We start from the raw sequence: 12,139 nt of genomic DNA, 5'->3' as shown, positions 1-12,139 counted from the left end.
CCTTGCCCCCAGCAGAATTTGGAGGGAGACAACAGGTTCAGCTCATGGTCTCAGCCTCTCTGCTATGTGAAATTAGAGAAGGTTTATTTTGAAGAAAGACTGTTGGAAACACTTCTCACTAATCTCCAGTTCCCGGAGTTACACACTCCCCCACCGGTTCAGCCAAACAAAATACATCAAGTCTGCCAGCCACATCTGTTGAAAAGGCTCTAGGAGTTCTGTGGACAATACTAAAACCTAGTATTTTATTCCAGTATTCCTATGGGAAGCTTAAGATATCTTGTTAGGAGACCATCTAGTTAGGGAACATTAAACTTTCCCTTGATAATCCCTGATGGGTATAGGGAATTTTTTTTTTCCTCCAAAATTTTGATTTTTTTGTTTTTGTTTTTTTGTTTTGTTCTATGTGGCATTCAGTTGGTTGCTCTGAATAAAACCAGTTAACATGCAGGATGGCAGCAACAGCAAGGCATGCAAATTTCAACCAGTTCCACGCCACTCAGCTAAATCAGGAGTGACATCTAGTGGTTACGCAGGCAGAACCGCGGCTTCACTGTTCCACCGCTTGCGTACACGGCACTTCTGCACATTTATTAGTCCTTACAATTTAAGTTTTATAACCTAAAAGGTAGGAAAAGGTAGAGAGGTAGAAAAGTTCTCTTTTCATGAGCCCCCTCTACTCCTTTCATCAAGAGCAGCTTTGCTTGCAATTAATTTCACATTTCTAAGCGTGGCTAAAGCTGGTCAGCCTGGTTTTCAGCTACACCACTAATACCACCTCTAACCCATGAAAGAGCTCCTCTGTAACTTAACATACACTGTGTGTAAATGAAGAGTAAAGCACCTCATTATGCTGTCACTTTTTCTTTCACCCCAGCGGGATCCCTCCAGAGGCCATAGCTTATGCGTAAAGTTAAAAGAACATGAGTATGAGAGCTTTACCGAAAGGGATCCACAGATTTTGGGTTGGAACTACAATTACAGTAACTCAATCAAGGTCTGTTCCAGCCCTTCTGTATGAAATGCCATTTGTGAGCAAATGTCCCATAACCTCTCTCAAAGCCACACAGCAACTGGGCAGTCTGCTTGGGACAGTTACAAGTGGGAAACTACATGAATTACCTGTCTGTGATCAGTGGTACAGATGAAAGAGCTCTGCCATCTGGAACCATCTCTTCCACAGTGCTGACCGAACACTTAACCTCTTCCTCTACTACTTGATGTTTAGGAAAGAATTCTGTGTGTTCATGCATCCTTCCATTGTGCATTTCTGAGGTTCGCTTTGGTGGTCTGGGAGGTGGGGGGGTATGTTCCGGTGGTGGGTCCAGGTCTTCATTGGAGAGCTCTTTCCACTGCTCCTTCAGGGAAGGAAAAGCCCTATTAAGCTTATCTCGATTTCTTTTATGTAAGTTGCTATAACTTTTAACATGGCAGGGTTTTTATACTCTACCTTTTCATTTATTCTTAGAATGGCTGTTCATTTGCATTGAAAAAAAGGAAGTGGGGGGGAGGGAGATACAGAACTCCAAACCTAAGCTACATCTGGTACACAGAAGACATCAGCTATAAATGCAATGTTTTAATCTACTTCTGAAAAATTTAAATAGCACAAAATAGAATCTGTGTTGCTAGAGTTCTGCTTACCACAAAACAAACTTCTGCCAAACCATAAAATTTTTGTTATCTAAAATGAAAGACAAAGCTGATGCAGTCAGTCTACACCCCAACAACAGTGCTGAAGAGTACATAAGGCCACCTGCTATACTACAGGTACTTTTTTGAAGGTTCCTAAATAAACCACTTTATGATCAGTCACAACCTTAAGTGTCATATTTAAGAACCCCATAATATAAAAATTTACTGAAGCTGAAGCAAACATGAAATTCAAAGTTTCTTTCTATTCTGTTCGTGCCACGTATTTGCTACAGTTAGAAGAGAGTTGCAGCTCATTACGCCGTGCAGTCAATAGTACTCACTTGCACCGAAGCATCTCCCATAATGAATTTTGCCCCTTCAATAACAGCTAAGTAGGAGAAACGGAGCTGATCTGCTGTCTGTATGAGTCCCATTCTGTACTTCCTCATTTCTAGGAGAACCTGTTTAACGTCCACAGAAGAAGGATCTTTCCGTTTGTCCATCTGAAAATAAAAATTTTAAACATCCTTAGTACTCTGATGAGATTCAGTAGAATACTCAGTTTGTAGTAGGGTGTTCAGACTACCCTCCATATTACAGAATTAAGAAATGATCACAAAACTGGTATCAAGCTATTTATTTGGTCTTTAAAAAGACAGAGAAGGGAAAACACATTTGGCCTACAAAATGTTGTACACTTTTCCCTCTTTTGTCTTTCTTGTTTTGAAAATATAATTAGGAAAAAAAAATAGGACATTTTAACCTAGGCCTGACTTCTGTGTATTAGTTGCTCTCACACAGCAACAGGATAAAGCCAAAGGAACTTCAGTTTTATCTTAAAGTCAGGAAAATTTCTCCCTGCCTACGGACAAAGTTGACTCTGTAAAAGGAAACATATTAGATTTATTTTGCATTGTTTCAGTATAGTTCACATTATTATTTAGCAGACATCTACTGGTTTTTTGTTTTGTTTTGGTTTTTTTTTGTGTGTGTTTTTTTTTGTTTGTTTGTTTTTTCCCCTTAATCATGAGGACAAAGCCTACCTTGGCAAACCACTCTAAAAACTATAGACTTTTATTATTCCCCAGACTCAAAATGCCCAGTTAAGAATACACTCCAGACTCAAAATGCCTTGGAATACACTCCCAAACCAGAATATGAGTATGATAATGGGAAATAGCATGCAACAATACTTCACAGAGCATAACACAGCTTTTTGTAAGCCTACAACAAACCATTCCTCAAAATAACTCTACAGAAATAGCATGTTGTCTAGAATAAGCAGATCTTACCAGCAGAAGACACGTATCAACCAAACAGAAAGTTCCCGATCTCCCGATCCCCGCACTGCAGTGCACCACAACGGGTCCATGCTCAGGGTTAAGTGAGCCTGACTCTCTCACTTTGAACAGGAAATTGAGGAATGAAGCAGGTGACTCTGGGACACCAAAGTCAGGCCACGTAGTATAATGAAAGTGCAGAATCTCTCTAGTTTCCTGTGTCTGTAAAAACAGTATTTAGGAACTCTTTTAGCTTGGATACACAAGTCAGGAGTATTCAAAGCACAGTTGCCTACAACAACGTTCTAATGAGCAAACAGTCACTTAACTATTTGACATACAGCTTTAGACATTTGAAATTGACCTAAAGGTAAAAATATCTAATCTGTGTCTTTGGAAAAATTTTAGCTACTTCCTTTGAAAATAACTCTGACTTACATGGAACTGGGGGCATGTGCCTTCTCAGCTTTGTATGCTACTCAGACTACACAGCTTCCACTACATCTTTAGAATAGCTGAAAAATTCAAATGATAAAGTTCCACCAGTCTGAGGGAGCTCTTACAGCTGCACAGCTAAGAAACTAATTACAGATAATTATCTCTAGTTGTGAAGGTCTCTGTTCTGAGCAAAGGGAACTGTACAAGTAAATTTACTTATTTATAATATGGTTTAGTCTTTAAGTACAGTTCACATGCTTGTATTAACACGAGACAGTCGGCACTACTGGTTTTCAATTGCCAACAACAGAGTATCATTTGAAGATTTCTCAAAATGAGGAACCTCAAGTTACAGAAGCCCTTTAGGCTTTCTGCAGACAAAACCCTTACACTATCATTGCTGTTCCTTTACAGCTTTGTTCCCTACCTGAAAACTTTCTTCCAAGACTACCAAACCACTGGTGCTCACATCCTCCTAGCATATTGAGCTACAACCACCAAATATGTCTACAGTAGACATCATAGCTCATACACACCACAAACTACATCAACTAAATTCTTACTTGGGTATAATTTAGTCAAATTCCTATCTGCTGTCTCACATTTCCTGGCAGGACGAAGCGTGAAAGATACTGACAGATAACTGCATCTTCCAGTAGTGAGCAGTACCAGGACAGCACAGAACTTGGGCCAGCACGTCACAACATGCACCATTGAGGACCTCAGACATCACCTTCAGTGACCTGCATTCCGTGAAAATGAATGGTGTTCTTCCTTAGCCAGCCTCCCCAAGGAGCTTTAGATTAGCTCCCACTGCTCCAATACAGGGTAATATGTTGAAGAGGAGAGGAAGGGTGGGAAATGACACGTATAGTTTTATTTTGGTATTGCACAAGAGGGAAAAAAAAAAAGAAAAAGAAAAAGAGCTATTTCTCTCAAAGCTAGAGGCCTGCTCTTTGTACTGAGCAAAGAGTGGTCAGGCACTGGAACAGGCCCCAAGGAAGTGGTGGAGTCACCACACATGTAGACGTGGCACTTCAGGACATGCTTTAGTAGGCACGGTGGTGTTAGGTTGATGGTTGGACTTGATGGTCTTGGAGGTCTTTTCCAACCTTAAAGATTCTATGATTCCATACAGCTCATTGTGGGACAAGGGCTAATAGAGTTCCTGCTCTCTGATGAAGGCCATCAATGAAAAATCTGAAGATTTAAGCCAAAAATCTAAAAAGAAATCTTAGAACAAGACACAGGCAAACAGGTAGCTTAAGTGACAGGAAGAGCAATTATTTCAGCTATAACACAAAAGCACCAGAACATCTGTTAAGTGATTTTTATAAAGGGTTCGCCTAAATCCCAGGTAGTGACAAACTAACCTTCTCACTTAGTGTATGGCTGAAGACATGAGAACGACTGTAGTTTCCCCAGATACATTTCATAAATATTTAACTTTTATTTCTACAATACACAAACTAGAGGCTGAAGAACAATCTCAAGTAGAATCACTGATTCCAGAACAAAATCTGCTATAATTCATGACCATCTTTTTCAAGATCTTGTTGATGAGGAGGAGAATCTCACCTCAGAGAGACTGAAGAATCTGATTAGTACTAGCTTCTGTACTTACTGTAAGGTTTTCCAATTCTAGCTGTCGTACTGTGTAATAGGATTTTATATCTTCAGATATCAATGTTAGTTTCAAGTTTGTATCTTCAAAACACATTTCCTTCTCCTCCTTCCTTGGCCAGTACTGCGCACACTTTACCTGAACAAGTAGGAGATATATGTCATTTATGTTTGTGTACAAGGCAAGGAATGAACATCCTTAAATATAACATTTTCTTATGAGACAGTCTTCAGTGAATCCTTTGTATGAGTCAAATTATTTTGACCCTGACAGAACTCATGAAAATACTGGAGGATTGAGGACAGCTTTGTTTAGGTAGAGCTCTCTTTTCTACATGTAAGCTGAAAGGGTGAAGCTATGGAATCTAATCAAAATCACCAAAATTATTATTTAATTTAGCTTCTGTCAGACCAATAACAAGAAACAAATCTAGTAACTTCCTAAGTAGAAAAAGCTCTCACAACACTGCCAAAATCTGAATTTTAGTCTACTCTGCATTTTATTTATTATCCTCACATCAAATATTTAAATTTCAAAAGAAGAGATAGATGTTAACAAGAGCAGAACATACTGTGAAAAAGTATTACAAATTCCATAAACAAGCTACGTATAGAGACTTACAACATTACTAATTTGCAAGTGAGATGAGACTTTGGCTGAAATAAAATAGCACAAAAATAAAAACAATAGCTAGATCATTTTGATTTTACAATGCACAGTTTTAAGTAAAGTACCAAACAAAAAAACCAAACTGCATTCAGCAAACATGCCAATTACCTAACTCTGACTGAATTTCAGTTTTCTCAGTAAAGTTTCCCAGAGAGCTTAGTTTTGCAAAGACTACTACATCCTTAAATAAGTCAATCGAATAGAAAAGCACCATCTTTTGCAGTGTGTAGGAAAAAACTGAAACTAAAGAAACTCAGCAGCAGCATGAGTAGGAAAGTCAGCAGTCACGTTTCTGACAGTTAAATTTAAGGATATTTTCACTGGGAGAACTGGCCTGCCACTTCTGCCACTAAGCACCACTTCTCTGGAATGGAATGATGACTACCATCTGCCCACACCTAAGCAGGCACTAAGAATAGGTTGTTGGACATGGCTAGTGCCTCTTTCATTAAAGGGCAAATAATACGGCTTTAAAGTTGAAGTGGAAGAACGATGGAAAAAGAATAGCATTCTCAAGACTAAGATGATTTCTGACAGCATTTTAATAAATAAGAAAACCCTTAAGTATTTTATTCATAGGTAGACTAACACTAGTTTTGCTCAGACTAATTCTAGTTTTCATGCAAAATACATCCTCTAGTTTATTGGGGTGTAGAATGCAGTTAAAATTCTCTGCACTGTTGTTTTTGTTTTTTATATTAATGTTAAAGAGACAGCAATTGGCTTTGTGTCTAATTTATCCACCAAATATGTCTGCAAACAATATTTTGTTGTGCTCCACTATAGGTCCCCCACTGCTGTTTGCTAAGAACTGTAAGCAGCCTGCCCGAAGGGACCACAATAATTTATTTTGTTCAAAACCACTGGCAGTGTGGAGAACAAGTGAGAATGGTTGGAAAGGAAGAAACTATTGAAAAATACAGTTACCGCATCTCTTCCAAAGATTAAATTTCACTTGCACTATAAAAAAAGTAAAATACTCAAAAATCAAGACTGCAGTTTATTAAAACACAACTCATTGTGCAAGAATTTTCCTGATTATTGGAAATTCTTCCCTGATCATGCAAAAGTACATACCAGCCAGTTATCACAGTGGATACCCAACGTACCTGCTACCCCTCCTCCAGAGTGTCTTTACACCGACTGCACTCTAACATTCAACTTTAAATTGTGCATTTCCATCAGTCTTTAAAATTGCTTGTCTCAAATTTGCACAGCTGCCAAGTCCACTTTAGGGATGGCAGCTGTGGAACTAGCACAGAGGCAGAACTCTGACCCATGGATGAAAGCCATGCCTGACAGTTCGTTGTCTTTTCCACCATCAGAAGGGCTGACGCACTTCCGTTCAAGACTCCACGTGCCAGAGGAACCAAAACTTTCTCTGTCTGAAAGTAAGTTACTTCCAACAACCCCAATTGTTACCCTTCATCTTCTGCTTGTCTTGTCTAATGTAAACTTCCCAAAAGGTCTGGACAGAACTTAGCCCATCACATTTGCCCTAGCAAATAAAGCACTGGCTTAACAGCTAGTGGCTCTATATCACCCAGAAGATTACTGCTGAAGAGTGATACCAGGAAAAGTACTTTCAATTGTACCCCCATTCTCCTCATACTTCTAATGTCTGTTGTAAAAAAAAAAGAAACTGGTGGAGAAACAATTTGCCTAGATGATACAGTTAATAATCAGAACTCTTATCGCATGAAGGAAACTTGGAGTGCCTCTATAACTACTTCAAAACCATTTCATAATGCTTGTGAACGAACACTTGGTGTAAACAACCTTTGAGAGGTGCAACCTCTCACTGAGAAGAACCTCACACTGAAAAGAACCATATTCAGGTACCTAGATTTGTGTGGAGAGTCATATTGTGTTCATGCTTTATTTCAGCCAAATTCAGAAGAAATTAAGACCTACACTTATAAACTGAATAATTCTCTGACTGCACTAAGATCGGTTCACCAGGTATTCAATTCTAGGCATAATTTCTCAGATAAAATTACTGATTATTGTCATCTCTCCATGCGCTCCCCCATGTTTTTTGTGTGTTTTTTTTTTTTTAAAAAAAAAAAAAAGAAAAACCATAAACATGCAATGAACACATAGCTAGAACTGGGTAAGTACTTACGGAACCCTTTTCCATCACTCTATTCAACATGACAACACCACGGCTTTTCTGTTCCCAAACCATCTCCCAGAAGTGACCACAAGTATTTGGCAAAGGTCCCTGCAGAGACAGAATCCCCAGAAATAAGCATTATTTTCTGTTAATGTCAGTTCAATGTTCCCCAGCAGAAGTTACTGCACTAGGCAATAAATTTAGACAAGTAACAAGCAACTTCTCATTTCACACTATAAAAAAACGCAGTGATACAGCTTTAAGTTCCATTTTCCCACTATGAATTTACTCATGAAAGCATGGTTAATCTTTTCCCCCCATACACAACAGGAAGAGAGAAGCAGTCTCACTTGCGAGAAGAGAACTGGGAGTGAAAAATGCCAAGAGAATCTTCTTCAGAAAGGTGTACATATAATGGGGAAATAAAACCTTACTGACTAACTAAGAGCAGAATTAACATCTATGTAGAACTATGCTGCAATATATTATTGTTATCTGGAATACTTGAAAGTTACTAGACTGACTGGACAAACATTCAAAAGACTGAAAAAATGCCAGATCAGTAACAAATTACATGGTTTTCCAGAATCTTCACAGATCTGCTTTGGGATTGAACAAAATGGCAACCCCTTTTAAAGGCTACCATCTACTCACAAAGCAGATTTCCTTGAAACTTACTGTTGGTGCTACGTTCCTATTTTCTACTCCAAAAGCATTGCTCTGAATTTTGAGCAACAAAACCCAGCATCATTGTGTCTCCTATATTTGCTATCCATCGCCTTACTCAAACAAAACAGCACCCAGGGTCCTCAGAAAGTGACTGGATTTAAAAAGGCCACTTCAATCCATTAAATTCTGTATCAGAACAGATAACTAGTATCAGTTAGCTGCACATTTGGCTACTCCACATACAGGTGTTATCACTTCAACCCTATGATCAATCTTCCCTGTCGTGCATAACTGGAATAAGAGCTGTGTGCACAGAATCATCTTCATATTGAACACTGTACTGTCCACTTCTTCCTTAGAAGATTTATCTTTATTCTCTAGAAACAGGAAGGAAGAGCCGAAGGAACAGCTGCTACTTGAATATATTAATCCCAGTCTACCTTTATCTAAAGTGTGGGAGGAAAGGGTAAAAAAAAAAAAAAAAAAAAGGTCAGGATTAGAGACCAGGACAGTCTCCACGGAACCAACATTTAGAACAAACAAGAATTCTGGCACAGTTGCTAGCTCTCAGAGTAAGAAAACAGAGAACCTGGGTATTTTAAAATTTGTTACATAGATAGACGTGGAATTCACAAATTCAGTGAAAAACAGCCACTTCCCTCCTGCCCCCCATATTCCCATCACTAAAGTCTGCATTCATAGCTTTCCTCTCTCACATTAAAGGTAGAGGCATCAGCATTGCCCAACTCAGACCTTCTGCAAGCTGTCTTATTAGAAGTACATTATCTGTAAATACTACAGTAATATCACTTTCAGAAGGATGTTTAACAGTAAATACATGCTGAAACACTCTGCTTATTTGAAACAGAAGGTCAGGTGTATGAAATTCCTTAGTATGTTTTACTTAACATCTGCCCCACTCAACGTAACACACAAATATCTGTTACATTTAAAATATGTTATATCAAACAGGTTTTGGACATCCTGAAGTTCATACATACAGTTCTGTAAATGTGAAGCCCTCCCATTGAGTGAGGTTCACCTCTTTTCAGAGAATTTACCAGGCAACTTAAGACTGTAGTGGTCTCAAGCCTCTGTGCTGGCCGCCTTCCATCTAGAAGTGTGATTAATTTCAACCACATCTAAATGTTGCCTGCCATATGCCAACAAGCAGATTTCTAGAAGTATATTAGCTCCTAACCTAGATGGGTCTAAAGCCAGATACACAAAGTGGCCAAAATACTCTATAAAAAGTCAGCCAGTGCTAACATGAAGCAGGAAGAAATACATAGCATTTCTATAAAATTGTTCTATGTACCTCTTTCTACATATACACAGATGTTTATACACACTTAGTTTTAAAATAAAGGAAACTAATATAATAGGCTAAAGAAAACCTTTGAAAAACAACTCCAATTACATGATTTTTATTATCCACTGCCAGCAATTACCTGGGTAAGGATGTAGCTCCTTTGGGCCTCTTCCATTTTTATCAAACTAGCATTGATATAGTCATTGTCACCTTGGTTTAGCTTAATTCGACTGTGATCAACTGCAGCATAATTAGAAAACACTGGTTAATGTATATGCAACACAGCACAATCCATGCACAACCTCATCAGATGTTAGGATCAAAAAAGCTGAGTCGCCCTGAAGAACGAAAAGAGCTTAATTACAGGTAGCGCAGAAGTGTTTTTGCTGGTGCTTGTAACTCTGGAAATACAGTATAAGTACCAGAAGAACAGCACTACGGCAGAGCGGTGAATGTAAGTTGAGCTTCATTTTTCAAGAACATATTGCAAGAATGGAAGCATTTGCATCTGAAGTAATCACAACAGTAATTTGCAAACCAGATCACACTGACCTATTTGTACAGTTATCGAGTTACGGTTTTTAAATAAATCTGATTACACAACTGCTTATCTTCTGCAGCTTAAACATTCAAACTCTGCTTGTTCAAGGTTGTAAAAGGTTTGCCTAAACATATGTTGGACACACAGAAGAGACACTTCTTGACCTTCTTACAGATATTTAGCTACTGTTCCCAACCCAAACACACCTTAACGTACAGAAAGAATGATCAAAATTCAAGAACTACAGCAAATATAATTTCATTGCTCTTTTGTTAGTCTCAGCTTGCTCCACTTAGGATTAAAACAACAACCAACAAAAATCCACATCCCACATTTTGTAGAAAAGCGAAACAGACTGGAAGCAGTATTATCTAAAGGCAAAAAGGAACCATTCGTTACTCACAACCCCAAATATTAGAACTGCTTAGCAAAGCAAACTATGTGCAACATTATTGTTCCTAATCAACTGCCCCAAAGACTTCAGTAACTTTCAACCACTAAGTATAAAGGTTTTCTGATACACAATAACACACATTTGTTTGAACAGAAGATTGACATTTTCCCAGTGACAGCGTCCATAGAAACTGCATTTAAAACAGGCGGCAGTACTGCACCCTGGAAGCGGGAAAGAAGTCCTACAACAAGCACGGTCCTTTAATGCAGAGAAGGCAGTTCAGTGAACTAGCTGTGAACTTTCTTTAGCGTCTGATACATCAAGTATTATTTGCCAGCCATTTGACTACAGTCCCGTACTTCTCTGCACACCCCAAAAGTACAGCATGCCAGGCATAGGCAAGTCTGAATGTGACTGTCTTTGTACATGGGATCATAGAAGGAAAGAGAGGCTGCAACACCAAACGGAGCTGTGCCTCGTATAGAAGGTACGTGCTCAAAGATGCACTTCCCACGAGAATATGTAATGACAATAATTTCAGAAACACAGGTCTCTCACTAGTATTATCCCCTTTGCAAATGGCCCTTTTCCCTGTTCCAATCAGCGTATTAGCTTAGATTTATTTCTAGTAGTCATCTGTTTCATGCAAGACCATCCCATCTCCCATCAGGGGCAGTTATGCTATACTGACTAGAAGGATGCTCTAGTAAGTATCCTGCAACAGAATGGACACTTGCAATTTCATTAGTGCTACTTCAGCCACCATTCTTCTCTGCCAACAAATACAGAATCTACTGTATGCTGCCCTAGTATAATCCTACAGATAGAGTGGCATCCTGTGACATCTATATCATAAGTAAATACAGTATCAAAAAAAAATTGTCTTGGATGAAATATCTATCTAAAATAAATCTTGTTCTAACAAAGAACATTTAGCTGTTAGAAGTCATTAGAGGTCAACAGTCTGTTACAAACAATGGAGAAGAAAGTGTACTTACAGGGGCTGACATCTCTGTACCTATTTCTATTTTTGTTTCTGGGATGTTTGGCCACTTTACATGGAAAATCACTGGCTTCATGCCTGATGTCCTGAAACAAAACAAAACAAAAAAAGGTCTTAGATATGAATCCACCAAACATCATCACACCATTAGCTATTTTAAGACAAAACCCATTTGATTTCACATCTTCACATGTGGCAGTTCTGGCCAGAAAGCACTTTGGGTTTCAACTTAAGAACTGAGTTTAAATTTATCAGAACACAACACTAACATTATCTGTGTGTTAAAATACAATTAGCTTGCATAATAATGTAGCAGAACATTTACCAGACATTAGGCCTTTACACTCCTGATGGAGCAGGGTCTCTGGCCCGAAGCACTTTCATATAAACTGCTTTAAGCAATTTTCTCCACTATGAGTGAAACTACCAACTGTACTTGACTCAGCAGCAATTAGGAA

At 38.6% G+C, this 12,139-nt stretch overlaps 1 protein-coding gene across 5 annotated transcripts in view; it reads right to left on the bottom strand.

Annotated features, from left to right (window-relative positions):
- PTPN1 (protein tyrosine phosphatase non-receptor type 1) overlaps positions 1–12,139 on the bottom strand; it is a 46,113-nt gene that overhangs the window by 5,289 nt on the left and 28,685 nt on the right. For 3 of the 5 annotated variants that reach the window (XM_086760809.1, XM_086760808.1, XM_086760810.1), the window contains 6 exons: positions 11,677–11,767; positions 7,772–7,870; positions 4,978–5,115; positions 2,928–3,137; positions 1,977–2,138; positions 1,123–1,358 (listed from right to left, as the gene is read on the bottom strand). In XM_086760809.1, coding sequence (XP_086616935.1) covers positions 1,123–1,358; positions 1,977–2,138; positions 2,928–3,137; positions 4,978–5,115; positions 7,772–7,870; positions 11,677–11,757 — 926 coding nt within the window. In that variant the 5' untranslated portion in view covers positions 11,758–11,767. Of the gene's footprint in view, positions 1–1,122; positions 1,359–1,976; positions 2,139–2,927; positions 3,138–4,977; positions 5,116–7,771; positions 7,871–9,432; positions 9,845–9,882; positions 9,984–11,676; positions 11,768–12,139 lie in introns of those variants that run through there. The other 2 variants (XM_086760806.1, XM_086760807.1) reach the window with 2 other exon arrangements.

The sequence above is a fragment of the Chlamydotis macqueenii genome, chromosome 16 (assembly GCF_036417535.1).
Source record: "Chlamydotis macqueenii isolate bChlMac1 chromosome 16, bChlMac1.mat, whole genome shotgun sequence".
NCBI classification, from domain to species: Eukaryota; Metazoa; Chordata; class Aves; order Otidiformes; family Otididae; genus Chlamydotis; species Chlamydotis macqueenii.
Note: the sequence above shows the minus strand (reverse complement) of the source record. Positions and strands in the feature narration are given on the sequence as shown.